The sequence below is a fragment of the Micropterus salmoides genome, unplaced genomic scaffold (genome assembly GCF_014851395.1).
Source record: "Micropterus salmoides isolate LMB-PRFRI ecotype aquatic unplaced genomic scaffold, ASM1485139v1 Ms_hic_scaffold_5, whole genome shotgun sequence".
In the NCBI taxonomy this organism is placed as follows: Eukaryota; Metazoa; Chordata; class Actinopteri; order Centrarchiformes; family Centrarchidae; genus Micropterus; species Micropterus salmoides.
Genome location: NW_024044237.1, coordinates 21806230 through 21823338, shown reverse-complemented (window position 1 = coordinate 21823338; position 17109 = coordinate 21806230). Strand labels below are relative to the sequence as shown.

Genomic DNA, 17109 nt, shown 5'->3' with positions numbered 1-17109 from the left:
CGCACTCTGCTGGTGTTTCAGAGGTTTGCAAGTGCAGTCTTTTGTGCTCATGATCAGACCCTAGACTGTGTATAAAAAGGATCAGATAAAAGGAGATCAGACACATAAAGATATCTCCGAATACAACAATAGTTAAGTGAATGTAAAATATTTTTTATATAAAAATGAGACTTGGGAGACATTCAGTAATTTTACAACATTGAGGTATCTATGAAAATTCCATTCTCCTTTTCGGTTGATCAAAAGACACTTGAAAGCACAGGTACATTTTTCAAATGTACACATTTCAGACAACAAAGACAACAATTTGGCAAACATGTAGATTGTGAATCACAAACAGTAGCATATTATTTATAGAAACAGGTATTACATTGTTTTTTTTAACAAAGAAAAAATAAATATCCCCTCATTCCAAGCTACATAACAAGAGATCAGATGTGTTTAAAAGTCAGGAGAACAGTATACAAGGCCTGTGTGATCGAAGATATAGGATCGCACATACCTACACCTTTCTTTCTATCAAGAAAATTTATATTTTATGAATGTCAGTTGTGGCAAAGAATACAATCAGTATCAATAAATAAATGTGTCATTTAAAACGGTTCATGGTGAGAAAATAATATAATTTAGTAGAAGGCATTCACTGAAACTAACTTGGATTAATTAACAACAACAAGGCAGAACATGGAACACTTATATTAAGACGCCCTACTGCTTGTTCCCATCACTACCACTGTTCAACATTGTCCATGTAATCCTCCATGGTGCCGTTCTCATCCAGATCCCACCATTCTGGGAGTAGCACTTGTGACTCCATACTGTCTCCGTCAGCCTTCCCCCTCTGCTGCTCCTCAGTTACCACAGAGTGTCTGTCAGGCTGACGGGGTGTTTCTGTGGGCTTCAGCTGCCTCCCTTGCTTTGTTATGAGCCTTCCACGGAGTCGCCTCCTCTCCTGCTGCCGCCTCTCCCTGGCCTGCCTGCGCTCCTGCTGCCTCGCCACCTGGAAACGCTGCAAGAAAAGGTCACGGGCGTACTCATACAGCTCCACGTCCCATCGGTTCAACTCAAGGATTCTGTGTTGTGTCTCAGAGGGTACTTCAACAGTGGAGGCGCGTGTGCCATTGAGCTGTGTGAAAGGTGCGATGAACTCCAAATTGAAGCTACGCTCAAACAGATACTGGGTTTTACGCTGGTACTCGGTCAGCCCAAAGAAGGCCATGCCGAGTAGGTTACGTTTGGCGCTCTCAAGGAGTACTGCCCAGCGCTCTTCCTCACTCATGGCGGAGACATTGTAGCAACCCACCAGCTGAGATCAGCCAGCATGCGGGTCTGTCGGTTGTTGGCCAGGTTGAAGGGGCAGTCCATGAACTCCTGCAGGGAGCAACCTGACCAGTCGTCTCCCGAGTAGCAGCTCGGCAGCTCAGACAGGGTCGGTGAACGTCCATCACACACGTGTAAGGAGGCCTTCCATGTAGCACCACGTTGCACATGCCGCCACTCGCTCAGGTAGCGTGATACTGGGTCTCTCAAGATGGTTATATAATAATAGTTCCTACTGGAGAGAAAAAAAAGCACATAAGATTTGTTGATTATTTTTTTAATGATTTAAGTGAGTTTTTGTTGTATAGAACATTAGAAAATGACAAAACACCCATCATAAAGCTTGGAAATAGATTGGTTGGATTAGTTTGGCAAAAAGCACTTGGTAGGCTAGGCAGAGAAGTTAAATACAAGAAAGTCATTTATATTCAGTTGTATCATAATGAACCCCCCCCCCCCCCCACCCACCCAAACTCAAAACTGTAGAAATGACCACGGACTTCAGGAGGATCAAAAAGGACAAGGACAGACTACAACGGACAGTCAGGACTGCAGAAAAAAATATCTTTTTTCATCATCTCACCCCAGACACAACCTGTTCAAGCTCCTCCACTCTAGTAGGCGCTACAGAGCACTGTATGTCAAAACCAACAGACACAGGAACAGTTTCTTCCCACAAGCCATCACTCTGATGCACAGCTGACTCTGATGAACAGCGTCAGGAACAATTCAAATATTTGTGTTCTCTATACTGTAGCCTGCGTCTAATTATGTTATTGTATAAACACATCGTGAGCAGTGTACAATCCTGAGTCAAATTCCTCGTATGTGTACACATACCTGGCAATAAAACTGATTCTGATTTCCCCAAGGGTCACACTCAAGATGAAAATACATTAAATGATCAAATAAACAGCTATATAACAGCTTCAAATAGGTCAAATTAAACTGTTCCATTAAATATGCATGTTAACAGCTGTCACCTATATTACATCTGTATTATTTAGCATCAGTAATGATGATTTTGTGATGTACTGCATAAGACTATTTTGCAGTATACTGCACATTTCTATATTCGTTTTCATGAGTAATGTATGATGACAGCATGGTAACTGTAGGACTCCCATCCCAAGCATCCTCCTTCACCAACCTGGGCAGGTTATCGGGAACTTCGCGTGAGTCCATGCGGGACGGGACGCAGCTGGTCAGCTCGGTCCAGTCCGCATGAAGCCCGCAGCTCCAGCCGGTGGAGAAACGGGAAAAGAGCCAGGTTTCCTTTTTACCTGGTCGGAAACAGGTGCATTTCTTTTGACCTGCGTGACACTCGCAGGGCCTCTCCAGCTGAATATTCCGCACCAGGTGTCGACCAAACGTCGTGCCACCCGTTTTTTGAATGTGCAGAAAAACTATAACATCATCCCCTTTGATGTTGAAGTCCACGACACGATTTAAATCGGCTTTGGTGAAGTTGAAGCGAGGGACAAAGCGAACCAGAGCGCCGTCTTCTGCAATGTACGGATCTTTTTGGAGGCCGCCTTGGATTTCGTTCCCACGGCTCCGGGGACCAGTTGCACTGCCGTCCTTAAACCAGGATCCCAGCTGGTGTAGCATCTGGCACTCAGACCTGCTCGGGCACACATACTGGATCATAATGACGCCAAAGAGTACCACCATGAGCAGGACGATCACGAGCCGGTGGTGGCTGCTGTTGGACTTCTCATCCATCTTCCCGGGACGGACAGAAAAACATCACTCAGTCCGGACCCCTGCCTCCGCTGGGGAACCTCGGAGAATATTGTTTATATGGCTGCCGAATGAAGCCAAAACAACAACAATGCAGCTGCTAGTCAGCTAACGAAGGCTAGCCTATAGTGTTGACTGAGTCTCAGAGAAACAAACAATACAATAGCTCATTGTAATGTTTAATGTGTTGTCGGCAGCGTACAGAGTACAGGTGCCATCTCAGATTAGTTAAGTGTTTGGTAGTAGTATTAGTTTGTACTACAAAGCGAGAGCCTTTCTTGCTGCAGTAAATCCGTGCCTTCCGCGGCCATCGATTCTTGACCTTTCTTCCCAGCAGCCTCTGCGTTCAGCATGGGTGTGAAAATGACGTCACCATGTGGAACGTGGTGGAACCGGTGGAACGTCCCTCCGGAGCCATGGAGACTTAAGATTAAGCTATGAACGGCCCGCCGAGGGTCTTTTCACGCCTCATGTTCTTGTTAATTATCTATAAGGTAATAACGGCTGTCCAATTAGTGTGTCTAAAGTTGGCATGCACCATAATTTATGTTCATCGCCGAAATAGCTCAGTTGGGAGAGCGTTAGACTGAAGATCTAAAGGTCCCTGGTTCGATCCCGGGTTTCGGCATTTTGATATGTTCAACAAATTTGGCTCATACACCTTCAGTCCTCGGTAGATGAATTAATTGGCGCATTGATCATGTTGTGGGCAGACTTATGTCTTTCTACTGGTCTGTTTTCTTATCCAAGGATGGCGAAGGCCAGAACCGCCCTAATCTGCCTCCGATTTGCTACTGGTTGGTTGGGTTCAGAGTGTTTAGGCAAAGGGTAAGAATATCAGGTTAAGCCAATCGGAGGCAGACTAGGACGGACAATACCTTCGCCATCATACATACATTATATATATATATATATAAAGTTTGTCCTGTGTGTTAGAACAGTTGAATTAATTACATTATAAAATTAATAGAAAACGTAGCACAATTTTTCTACTACACACCCTTTCCCAGGTAATACTAGTAATGCCGCCAAAGCAAAACATGTACCAGTAAATTAAAGGTCCAGTGTGTAATATTTAGCAGGCTAGGCTAGGCTAGCTAAGATGGCGCCGCAGATGGCCGCCCCGGGATTACGCTACGTAGTGCTTTTTGTGTTTTTGTTAATTAATGCTGTTTTCTGCTGTCCCTCTCTGGTAACTTTTACCAGAGAAGAGCTCTTAAACATTGGACTTTCACCTGCTCATACTATTCCACCGCTCTTTATTGACCCTGGAACTATCCCAAAGTTATTAGTTGGAGGAGTGGCAGCTGTTTGGGATCCTTTCGGGAATGGCGCAGGGGAAAACGTGCAGGTGCGCTGGTTAAACTGAGACAGCAGGGATTTCGCACTGCACTCCCTTCAATCCACCTGGCGAATGTCCGCTCTCTGGCCAACAAAATGGACGAACTGCTGCTCCTCAACAGAACTAACTTGGACTTCTGCAGATCTGCTGCCCTCTGTTTCACCAAATCCTGGCTCACCGAGTGCATCCTGGACAGCGCACTTCACCTACCGGGATTTAATCTCATCTGCGCGGATCGCGAAAGGGAACTCACAGGAAAAACACGGGGAGGTGGACTCGAACTGCGTCGGTTACGACACTATGAGAACGAGATACCCACTAAACCGTGCCGAAAACCCCGCCTGCCCCAGTGTGTAATAAAGTGGCACGACTAAGAGGAGAGTGCACGAGTGCCAGGTGCCGAAGGAAAGTCAAGACTGTAAACCGAATGAATGTGTGCGGAGTGGCCCAGCCAGCTGCTACACAAACATCCTGCAAAGAGGCACCGGAAAGGAGGGCTCGAGAGGCCGCTATCCCTCTGGTAGAATGAGCCCTCACAGCCACAGGTGAAGGCAAACCGCGCACCTGATAGGCCAGGGAAATAGTCTGAACAATCCAGTTGCTAATAGTATGTTTGGGTGCAGGGAGCACAGACCTGGGGGACCCAAAATACACTAGCAGCTGGTCAGCCTTCCTCCAACGGGAGGACCTCAGAGTGTAAATACTCAGTGCTCTGACAGGGCAGAGCAGATGGAGTCTCCCGTCCTCCGCCGTCACATGAGGTGGAGGATGAAATGCCTGCAGCACTGTGGACCCTGCCGCACAAGAAGGTACTTTAGGGATGTATCCTGGACGAGGGTGCAGGATAGCCCTAATATTCCCCGGGGCAAACTCCAGGCTTTGCGGGGAAACCGAAAGCGCTTGGAGATCCCCCACCCTCCTCAGAGAGGTGATAGCAAGAAGAAAGGCCATCTTGAGGGTCAAGTGCTTAGCCTCAGCTGACTCCAGGGGTTCGAAGGGAGCCTCAGCCAACGCCCCAAGAACCACCGCCAGATCCCGAGTGGGAACCTTGGACCGAGTCACAGGTCTCATCCTCCGGGCACCACGGAGGATCCGTGTGGACGGGGCCCTGGAGCTGAGGAGGGTCTCGACTGCTCCGGCTGTTAGACCCGCCTCTAGGTACTGTGCCCCCTCAGGGGCCAGACCCACAGTTGCCATACGGCGGGGCAAGCGTGAAGAACCCGGCCCTGCGCCTGGGACAGCAGGTCTCTCCCTCAGAGGGACCTGCCATGGCGGGCCGTCCAGGAGCAACATGATGTCCGAGAACCACACCCGGGTTGGCCAGAACAGGGCTACGAGCAGTAGGCCGACATTTTGTATTGTACAGACGTAGCCTCGGCCACGAATGTACCATGGCGTCCAGACCCAACGGGGCTGGAGGAACGAGAGAAAACCATAGCGGGCAGTGCGTAGTCTCTTGAGACGCAAACAGATCCACGTCTATGGGGCCGAACTCTCAAGAGCTCCACTACTTCGGGGTGAAGTCTCCATTCCCCGGGCCTCAGCCCCCTGCCTCGACAGCAGGTCTGCTCCCTGATTCTGCATCCCCGGGAGATACATCGCCCTGAGCGATAGTAACTGCTGGGACCACAGGACGATCTGACGCGCCAGTCTGTACAGAGGGCGCGAGCTCAGACCGCCCTGGTGATTCAGATAGGCCACCACCGCTGTGTTGTCGGAACGAACCAGGACATGATGGCCTTGGAGATCGGGCAGGAAACTCCTTAGAGCCTGGAACACCGCCAACATCTTGAGACAGTTGATATGCCACTCGGACTGATGCACCTGCCAGGATCCCTTGCAAAGCGGCCGCCCATGACCGCGCCCTAGCCCGTGAGGGAGGCGTCTGTCAAAATGACCAGCCGGCGACAAGACCCTCCCAGCACGGGCCCCTGGGACAGGAACCAAGTTTCCTTCCAAACTGATAGGGAACGAAGACACTTGCGCGTAACCCAAATCAGACGGAAAGGATTTCCCCTCGGGGAAAAACCCTTGGTCCTTAGCCAACACTGCAGGGGTCTCATGTGCAGCAATCCAGATGGTATTATGCTGGACACAGCCGCCAGGAGACCCAACACTCGTTGAAAGTGTTTTATAGTGATGGCGTGGCCTAACTTCACCCCTTTCACGGCAGCCAATATGATGTCGACATGTGCCGGAGACAATTGTGCCTGCATCGTTGTCGAATCCCATACTACCCCTAGGAACGTAGTCCGTTGGGTGGGCGCCAGCACACTCTTCTTTGCGTTGAGCCTCAGCCCTAAACGCAGCAGATGAGCCAGAACGACATCTCAATTTCAAACCGCCAACTCTCGAGACTGGGCTAGGATGAGCCAGACCAATAAAAGGCGGTTTTGAAATTGGTCTAAAATTATGTGGGAGGGAGGGATCTAAACCAGGTTTCTTTAAAGAAAGACCAGACCAGCTGGCCCCCATCTTCACTCAGATCTTCAACAAATCACTGGAGCTGTGTGAAGTTCCCTCCTGCTTCAAACGCTCCACAGTCATCCCGGTCCCAAAAAAATCCTCCATCTCTGGACTAAATGACTACAGGCCCATCGCCCTGACATCTGTAGTCATGAAGTCCTTTGAAAGACTGAAGGACCTGAAGGACATTACTGGCCCCCTGCTGGACACCCTGCAGTTTGCCTACAGGGCTAACAAGTCAGTGGATGATGCTGTCACCTTGGGTCTGCATCACATCCTGCAACACCTCAACTCTCCAGGGACATATGCAAGGATCCTGTTTGTGGACTTCAGCTCGGCGTTCAACACCATCATCCCGGACATCCTCAGTACCAAACTCACACAGCTCACTGTGCCAGCCTCCACCTGTCAGTGGATCACAGACTTCCTGACTGACAGGAGTCAGCAGGTGAGGCTGGGAAACATCACATCCAGCACCGGACTATCAGCACCGACGCCCCCGAGGGCAGTGTGCTCTCCCCACTGCTCTTCCCTCTACACCAACGACTGCACCTCAAGAGGCCCATCTGTCAAACTCCTGAAGTTCGCTGACGACACAATGGTCAACGGCCTCATCCAGGACGGTGATGAGTCGGCCTACAGACGGGAGGTTGATCAGCTGGCTCTCTGGTGCGGCCAGAACAACCTGGAGCTTAACACGCTCAAAACTGTAGAAATGACTATGGACTTCAGAAGGAGCCCCCCCCCCCACTCTGCCCCCCTTCACCATACTCAACAGCCCTGTGTCTACTGTGGTATCCTTCAGGTTTCTGGGTTCCAATATATCCCAGGACCTGAAGTGGGAGCCCAACACTGACACCATAATCAAGAAGGCCCAGCAGAGGATGTACTTCCTGCGTCAGCTCAGGAAGCTCAACCTGCCTAAGGAGCTGCTGATCCACTTTTACACAGCCATCATTCATCTGCACCTCCATCACTGCCTGGTTTGGATCTGCCACCAAAAAGGACAAGGACAGACTACAACGTACAGTCAGGACTGCAGAAAAAATAATCAGTGCCAACCTGCCCTCCATTCAGGACTTATACATTTGCAGAGTCAGGAAACAGGCAGGAAACATCACTGCAGATCCATCTCACCCCGGACACAACCTGTTCAAGCGCTTCCCCTCTGGTAGGCACTACAGAGCACTGTACACCAAAACCAACAGACACAGAAGCAGTTTCTTCCCACAAGCCATCACTCTGATGAACAGCTGATTTCTGACTCACGGTGTCAGGAACAATCCCTGTGCAATAACCCAGTAAGTCTGTCTCTAATCAGCCACCTGTTTACTGGTTTCCACTTATTATTATTATTCACCATTTTCTATTTCAGTGCTGTTCATACTATGTCATATTGTATATTCTGCATACCAATACACCTACCTCAGGTCATACGATCATAGGTCTTTATTTTTTCCAGCATCCTTTGCACTATGCTCCATCACACTGTGTACATGTGTACATGTATGCATGTATGTGTATGTGTACCTGTATGTCATATCCACCTTCAATATGTACATAATGAGAATAGTTCTCTTGCACTCTGATCACTGCACTATTTGTCAATATGTCTATATTGTTTTGTTCATCGTGTGTATATTAGTGTTGTCTATTCTGTAGTTTGTGTCTGATTTTATTTTATTATTATTTTATTATTGTGTTATGGTATTATTGTATAAGTAAGCACATCGTGAGCAAATTCCTTGTATGTGTACACATACCTGGCAATAAAACTGATTCTGATTTAGGAGGATCTACTGACAGAAGTGCAATATAATATCCCTAACTATGTTTTCAGTGGTGTATAAAGACCTTACATAATGAACCGTTTTTATTACCTTAGTCTTTTTTTATGATTCAGACATGTTAATTTTCTAAAAGGATGCACGTTTTAAGTATTAAACTGAAACATTCTTTCATAACGAGAAGCTTTTTATTCAACAACACAAATGCAATAAACATGAATGTGAATAAGCACAAACAGGTATAAGAGATAAGAGGTGAAGACCACTGGCAGTTATAATACAAAATACATTTTATATATTACAATTAATTTCAGGTGACATTATTGGCTCATCTCTCTTTACTTCAGATTTCTTGCTCCGCTGTCTGTGTTTCATTACAACCACTCGGGTCAATGATAACAGGAAAGAAGTTTAGAAACAACTTTGAATCACTTTTTTGTTTTTTTAAAAACTCAGCAAAGTTAGTAACTTCTTTCCTCTTCACTGACCCTTTTGGGCTCCACATAAATCTAAAAAACCATCACAGATCCTTGATGGTTTACCTCCAAATTATACTCTAAGGAGAGAAGTAGAGGAGATTTGACTGCTTCATTAACGCCCTGAGAGTGGCAGTGTCCAGACAAACAGCATCATAATAACAATCGTCACAAGAGCAGAGAAGGCCAGCAGTGATTTTTCCGTTACACAATGAAACGTTCAGGTCATGCTCACATAGTGAGCCTGTTTCTCGTACACGGTGGCTCAGTTTCACTTCACCACATGCTTCACAATAAAAGCGCCTCTGTGCTACATCTGAATATTCACAGTCGACAAAACTATATTCTCCCTGATGAGGACACAACTGTGCAAAATGTCAGACTCCAGATGAAATGTAAACAACCATGCATATTAAATATATTCTAAACAGACTGCAGGAAAAACACCATCTGGTTGCTTGAGGTCAAATGACAGGGATAAGCAGTAGCATCTGATAACACTGTGGCTATTAGATCACTGAATACATCTGCTTCAGCTATTCTGATGAGTGTTTCCTTTTGTCTTCTGTAAAATCCCTTTTTGTCCCAACACAGTGCTGAGCTTAGTCCCAGTGAGTGCACATTGTTACAATGGAGTCACAAGAGCGAAGCCTCAGTTTTTCCCGAAAAAATAAATTCCCTGTTTAACAACACTTCCACAATCCTTTAAGACTCTTCAAACCATACATATGAAACAATATTCAATATGTAGAGAACAGCAAAACCTCCCATTATTCTGATTTTGCAGTGTTACTTATTATTATACATTGATTATTTCAAGACAAAATAGCTTAATTTGGCTTATTTTGTTGTGTTATGTATTTGGAGCTTGATACAAACACACGGTGTATAGATCCTTTTAAATTAGCTGAATCTATTGTATTGGTGTTATAATAATTAATATAATAATTAATATAATCATTTATGCCGTAATCGAAGCTTTGCAGCTATTTTGCCAACAGTTTGTTGACACTTGTAGTTCTTTTATCGTCGCTGTCAGAATATCTCCAACTCAGAATAAAGTCACAACTAAATCTTTTTGATCATGCAGCGACTGAATATATCTTCAGGAATCTTTGAGGATTTTTTTATTTTTTTTTATTTTTTTTTTTATCATTCAGAAAAATAGATCCTTACTATCAAATGTAATAAATACTTAAGAGGCACAAACTGGGGCTAAGTTGTGGTGTCACTGTGAGGTCATGGGTGCTTGCACGAGGCAGGGCAAACTGGGATGACAGTTTCATCTAAGTGATGTTGGCCTGGCTCAAACATCATGTCATTATAATATAGTCTGACTAATGCTGGATTTTGGAGGCCAGTACCAATTTCAATATTTGAGATTTAAAAAATCTTTTAACGAAGTATTGGAAGATCATTTTTTACTATGAAGAGACAACATTGAAAAAGATTTTACAGTGTAAAAGTAAGTGCTCTCTTAAAGGACAGACTATATTTAACCCTTTCTAAATTACCTGACACATCTTTGGCATTTCTATACTCAAGTTTCTTGTTACTTATCAGCTGACATACACAACTTATCGGTCAGGGTCTATTATATCAATTATATAAAATAAAAACATCCATTTAATGTTATCTTCTAAACCATACATGGAAGTAGGGCTGAACGATTAATTGCATTTGTGATAATATCCCGATATGATAAAACAAGATTTTCTAATTGCAAAGGCTGCAATTACACTCTGGTCACGTGACACTCGAGAGTAAAGCAGTCTGCAGAGGAAGCATCAACTTCGCAAGTTAAGCTGGACCTTGACCTGTACAATGGCATCAGGCTTGGCAGAACCGCAGAAACTTTAGTGTCAAACAAGGAATTTAATTTGCACCTGCCAAATGCGGGTAAATTGTTGGCAGTGGTGTGGTGGGTGAAATCGTCGGGCCATCCGCCACTTTGGTGGACAGGGAAAATGCACAACAGAAAGACACGTGTAGTATGGTTAGCGTATTACAAACGCAATGTGTCACACACACACACACACACAGCCAGCCACCAGTCAGCTCAAGGAATGATGGCGTTTCAAACCAAACTCACCAGTCCGAATGAGGCCCAGTCTCTCCTGAGTTACAGCCTGGTGCGCAACTGCGCTGCTCATCAGCAGCATCGGACAATCACTAAGTTTGTCTATTAGACATGAGAGTCGTCACCTGGTTTTATGTTCGTTGGACAACTTTTGTATTAAACCTCAGTCTGAGTATTTTTTTGTTTGTTTGCTTGCTTGCTTGCTGGGATCCAGAAAAGGAGGTTTTTGTTGAGAGATGGACTCTTGTGGAGATTTGAACCGAGATAAGGACGAATTAACTGGTGGTTGAACTGTGGGTTTTGTATTGAGCACTTACTGTATAACACACTAAGGTTAATTTAGTTTTTCTTGTCATCTGTAGGTAGGCCTACCTGATAATATTATGTTATGACTTGACTCAAATTACCTTTCTGTAAAATCATTATAATTTGATACCATTGCTTAGAATATTAATTCACACAATTCATGCATCACCTAATTTTATCATAACATATAGGCGTGGCCTACAGGAAAGAACAGTGTATGTTTAATCTATCCAATGTTGTGTTGGTCATAACATACAATGATTTATTGTCTGTTTTGAATAATATAGAAGATAAAGAGCTTAAAAGATAATTGCATATTAAATCGCAATTGCAATATTAGTTTAAAAAAACAACAACATTGCAATTAAGATTATTTCCCAAAATCATTCAGCCCTACTTGGAAGTTCAGTCTACATGCAGTAGTAAGAACTGTAGAGTGGTAAAAAAAATTGGGTTTAAAACTAAATTTAGATGGTGGAGTTATATCACTACCTCATACACACTCAGTTACACTAAAAGGTTGGTTGTTGCTGGAGTAGGTGAGGGGGAGCCGCTGTCAGATGGACTGTGTCCCAGCAGCAGCTCCTTCTCTCGGGGACGACATGGCCCGCTGATGTGCTGGCTGTGAGAGTGGTAGAGCCGCAGGAAAGCCAGGATGGACTGAGTCAACCACAGAGCAGTCACACACCACAGAGACGCCTGAGGACACACGGAGTGATTGATTAAGCTTAAAGTCACGCTTACACAATAAGAACATAAGAACAAGAACATCTGAATAAACTGTGCACACTAAGGCAATAGATGATGGTGTGTGTGTGTGTGTGTGTGTGTGTGTGTGTGTGTGTGTGTGTCTGTAGGCTGCCAAGAACTGTAGTTTTTTTAAGGGATTTAAATAGGTCTGGTGTTAGGAGGGATTGAGAATAGGGGTGTCGTCACTCAGATTACAGAGACAATAATTCTTCCATTGGCATATTTATTTGATCACCATGACAAATGTTCCTTGCAACCACTGCAGCAGCTTTTCACATGAAAGCTTTCACATGAATGACTGAAATGAGGTCAGAAAGGAAACATTGCTCACTGCTGATGATTAGCTATGGTAAAATAAAACAAAATCACCATCCTACCACATTGAAATAGGCTTACATGAACATACTGTCAGACTGAATAATGCCGTGAAACTAAACAGGAATGCAGTCTGATTATCAGACATGTGTATGCAGGGAGTAGAATACAAAAACACAACAACATTGATTAGCATTAGCCTCTGTTGTTTAGATCGGTCGTACAGTATTGGGTGTGTTAGGGACAAATACTGTGTGACTAAATAAATCATCACCACCATTTAGGAACTTAATGCCAAGTCAAGAAAAGAAAATGTATATTTCTATTGTGCAGCCATTATTATAAGGGATTAGTTGTAGCCAGTTTCATTTTGGATAAAATACCCAGATTCATGACACTAACTAATCTCTTACACCTACACACAGTAAAGGCAGAGCTTCTACTAACCTGCTGAAATCTGAAAGAATAATAATTATTTTATAGTGCAGTAGTAGATACTATAGATGCACCGACTGATTCGGCTGGGGACCGGAATTGGTAGGTTTTCAGCTTAATCGGCCATGACTGGTGACCGGACCCAAGCAGCACAAATATTACATTTTCTGTCGGTCACATTTAACATTACACATGCTGCGCTGCACGGTGTCACACAGCAGCACAGTCACCGACTATTTTCAAATAAAATATATAAATAGCCCCCTGTAATTATAGCCTACTTAATACTGCAGTTTATTTTCAGTTAGATTTTATTTGTACAAAAAGCTCTGTCCAGCAGCCTAACCTGAAGCACTTTTTAATTTGAGATGTGTTAGAGTGAGAGAAGGTCCTGTAAGTTGCTGCAGTTTAGGAGAAAGTGCAAAAGTAAAGAAAAGTTCCAAAAATGTTTGTGTACACTGTCAAATATAGTTTATAGAAAGAAACAAAATTGGAATCAGCGGGTCAGACCTTAAAAAAAAAAAAAGAAATAAAAAGTAATCGGTAAGGAAATATGCAATCAGTGTAATAGATAACTAGCATTTTATAACTACATATAAAAGACAACCCTTGTGAGAGAATGCACTGTCCAGGCAAGGCTGCTGTAACAGGCTAGGTTGGAAGTGGGTGTGACTTATCATACACAATGTGTGTGTTTACTGTCTGAGCGCTCCCACCTGTGCCAGACTGAGCTCTGTGTAGAAAGAGGAGGTGTCCACATCCAGGTAGAGGGGAACGGACTGGGACTCTGCACAGCTGAACACAAACAAACATGGCGGGCTGAGAAAGGATCCGACCACACTCACATTTAGGTTGGTCACTGTTGCAGATGGAGGATGTCCACCTGTCTGCTGTGACATTTTATCAGTGCAACATCAACACTGGATTAAAAGCTTTGCCATGCTATCGCCAGTGTGGATAATATCAGGTATTTAATTTGCTGGATTGCTCCAAAACAGACATTCCTGTCTAATAATATAAATAAATAATACAGTTTAAAATTACATATAAACATGACAGAGGATTCAGTATCTGTTTACTTACTGGTATCAGATAATAATTACTTGAAAATATGTTAATGGTATTGGGAACTATATTCGATTTTTGCAGAGTTTATTGCAATAATTTAATGTGAGGATTCATTTAATAATTAAAAGGTGGATGAGGACTGTTTGTGAAACAGCCGTAGCAAACATCACAATTACAGCAACATGGTAACAGCACCGGAGGAAACAAGACATACAGTAAATTGATACTGCAAAGGAAAAAAAACTCTTTACCTTTACCAATATACGGCTGCGTCCAAAAAGTCTTTTTTGCTTAGGAAGGTTCCTAACTGAGTGAAGTGAACCGTAAGTATTCCAGTGGCAGCCATGATAAGAGCTGGTCGAATTCTCTAAAAGCTAAGGAAAGGTGCCTCAATGCTTCCTTTCATATCTCCTTTAGCATAGGATACACCGGACCGTCCTTTACAAAAGGAAAGGAGAGAATGCCGTCCCACAATTCTTTGCGGCGGCAACATTTAAAGCGACGCACGTTCTCAATCTCAAACGATAAAATCCATTGACCACATTTAGCAAGATCCTTGCAATACAGACACTCATAATGATACTTTAATAAAACCCACAATTACCTTCTTTCTTTTGGTTTGTTTTATTTTGGCTTTTTTGTAATCTAATTTCAACGCTGATTTTTGATTGATTTTGTTATTTAAAATGGGTCAAATCATATTTGATCACAGAGCTCCGCGCAGCGCATATAGTCTCTCAGCATCTCCTCTCACCCCATCGCTCTCTCTCTCCTCTCTCTCTCTCTCTCTCTCTCTCTCTCACCACAGTTACACTGTCATTCTGTGGGAAACACTGTATTTACAAACAATTGGGATTCATGTTGATAAATAGCCAATGGGTGGGCAGGAGGGTGACAACCCTGTCCATTAGTGACTGGTACCTTATCTGCCTTTTTGCTATCTTGGTTAAGTAATATATTCCACCGTGTTGTCCACCTTTAGATGGCCTGCATTACAACAACACAGGGCGCAGAGCCAAAGATGCGCTTTTTGTAGTCCATCTTCAGAACATTGTAGTTTCATTGTAGTTTCATCACGGCAGGCCACGTCAGTAACAACCGCCGTCACATAATTACGTAGCCTAGAAAAGAGTCGGATTCTCTGTCCTATGTCCTACAGCCATACAGTATGTTGATACTGCAAAGGGAAAAAAATCTCTTTACCTTTACCAATATAAGTAATGGCTAAGCTAAAATAACCATCACAACCATCAGTTAGTAGATATTTGAAAATCAAACTGTTTTTGTTGTTGTAGTGACAGACAGGTGGTCTCTTGAGTAACGAATCACCATGGAACTCCGAAACTAAACATTAACCACAAGGCCAATATAATCAGTTTATCATCAGATAATGTACCTGTATGGCCGCGTGTTGTCATCAGTCACGGTGTCACACCAGGAGACCAAACCCAGAGACAAGATAACACTGGCCCCTCCAGACAGGAAGAGCACACACACACTCAGCAGCACCGTCAGGAAGGAGGAAAACAGGGTGCTGAGTAGAAACACACATTACAGCCATCAGACACATGGTACTTTAGATAAAAACATTGACTAAAAGCTATAATGTTGGGCAGATGCTCTCACTAGAGCTGAAATGATTAGCCATAAAATTAACTGGCTACTATTTTGATAATCAAATAATAATTTATGACATTTTTCAGAGAAAATGGCATAAATTCTCCATTTCCTGCTTCACAAATGTGAGGATCTGCTGCTTCTCTGTCTTGTATGGTAGTTAAACTGAAGGGTCAGATAAAACAATGCATCTGAAGACAGCAGCTTGGGCTATATTAATAAGCACTTTATCACATTTTATTTTAATTACATAGACAAAACGATTCATCTTTGCCCTGATATCCAGTAAAGCTGTGATTTAGAAAAAGCTATAAGTCATATTTTCAGCTCTTTAGAAATTTTAGGACGTTTCCATGTCTGCACACTGTTTTAAGACTACTTTAGGCAAATCTATAGACAAAATATATTCTGCATGTACAGAATAGATGCACGTTCATTAGGACCAAAACACATGCTGGACCGAAGTTATTTCCAGTCTCTTAAATATATTTAAAACAGTACTTTAAATAGCTCTACACCTACCATTACACTACTACTACTGCAGCAACTGGTCTGGTATTACTCATATTATGTTACTTTATTATCAATGGTGGAAGAAGTACTCCAATAATTTACTAAAGTAAAGATAGCAATACTAGAGTGTAAAAAAAAAATACTCTGACTCTATCGCATGTGAAAGTCCTGCATTCATAATCAAAATCTGCAAAGTAACTAGTAACTAGTGCAGTATAAAGTACAGTAAAGTATCTTTTAAATTGTACCTGAGTAGATGTACTTTGTTACTCAGTGTATTCCTACAAGTCTTACAGTTGAACCAGTAGAGGAAAGTGGCCTGTGAAGAACTGGGTCAGTAATGTGAGGGTGTGTCAGACTCACTCGTCATGGCGTCCGTGCAGATAGAAGAGGCATCTCCAGCTCTGCGCGGCCCCGTACAGCACCGTAAAAATACCGACAAATGTGACGAACTGGCAGGCCGCCGGTGGGCCCCACTGCTGTACCACCAGGTGAGACACGTCTTCAGGCTGCCCCGTCAGCTCGGCCCGGTCCTCTGTCCTCCAGTAGCCGGCGGAGAAGAGTGCGCATCGGCCTTTGAACGCGGAGCCATTGAGAGCCATGGGGACGACCACCAGCAAGCCCGCCACCATCGACAGGGCGTGAGCCGTGCAGTGGGCTAGCAACAACCGCCGGTCCAGCTCCATGTTAGAAGTCTAAAAACTAAAATGTGAAGGTATTCACGTTGTTGAAGATATCGACTAACGTCAACACATCCCCGTTTCTTTCCCGTGTAACGGTTCGCCTTGGTGGTGGTGGGTATTTAAAGAAACCAGGGTGGGGACCGGGTTTCCAGCAGTTACACAAGAGAGGATGAGGCACAGAGGTCTCACTCCGCCGCAAGATCCAGGA

General features: G+C 44.0%; 2 protein-coding genes and 1 non-coding gene across 3 annotated transcripts; 1 reads left to right on the top strand and 2 right to left on the bottom strand.

Annotated features, from left to right (window-relative positions):
* Positions 1 to 677: 677 nt before the first annotated feature.
* Positions 678 to 3291, bottom strand: LOC119889176 (heparan-sulfate 6-O-sulfotransferase 2-like). The gene is given in 3 exon segments (XM_038700084.1): positions 678 to 1308; positions 1311 to 1555; positions 2471 to 3291. Coding segments are annotated over 3 exon segments (1401 nt in total). The 5' UTR covers positions 3046 to 3291; the 3' UTR covers positions 678 to 727.
* A 327-nt stretch (positions 3292 to 3618) lies between these two features.
* trnaf-gaa lies at positions 3619 to 3691 on the top strand. Its single transcript has one exon. It is a non-coding gene; the product is annotated as a tRNA-Phe (tRNA).
* Positions 3692 to 11761: 8070 nt separating this feature from the next.
* Positions 11762 to 17060, bottom strand: LOC119889037 (transmembrane protein 179-like). The gene is made up of 4 exons (XM_038699886.1): positions 16582 to 17060; positions 15485 to 15622; positions 13737 to 13815; positions 11762 to 12219 (listed from the first exon to the last, which is right to left on the bottom strand). Exons 1-4 carry the CDS (start codon positions 16902 to 16904, stop codon positions 12028 to 12030), a joined length of 732 nt encoding a protein of 243 aa, XP_038555814.1. The 5' UTR covers positions 16905 to 17060; the 3' UTR covers positions 11762 to 12027.
* Positions 17061 to 17109: the final 49 nt, after the last annotated feature.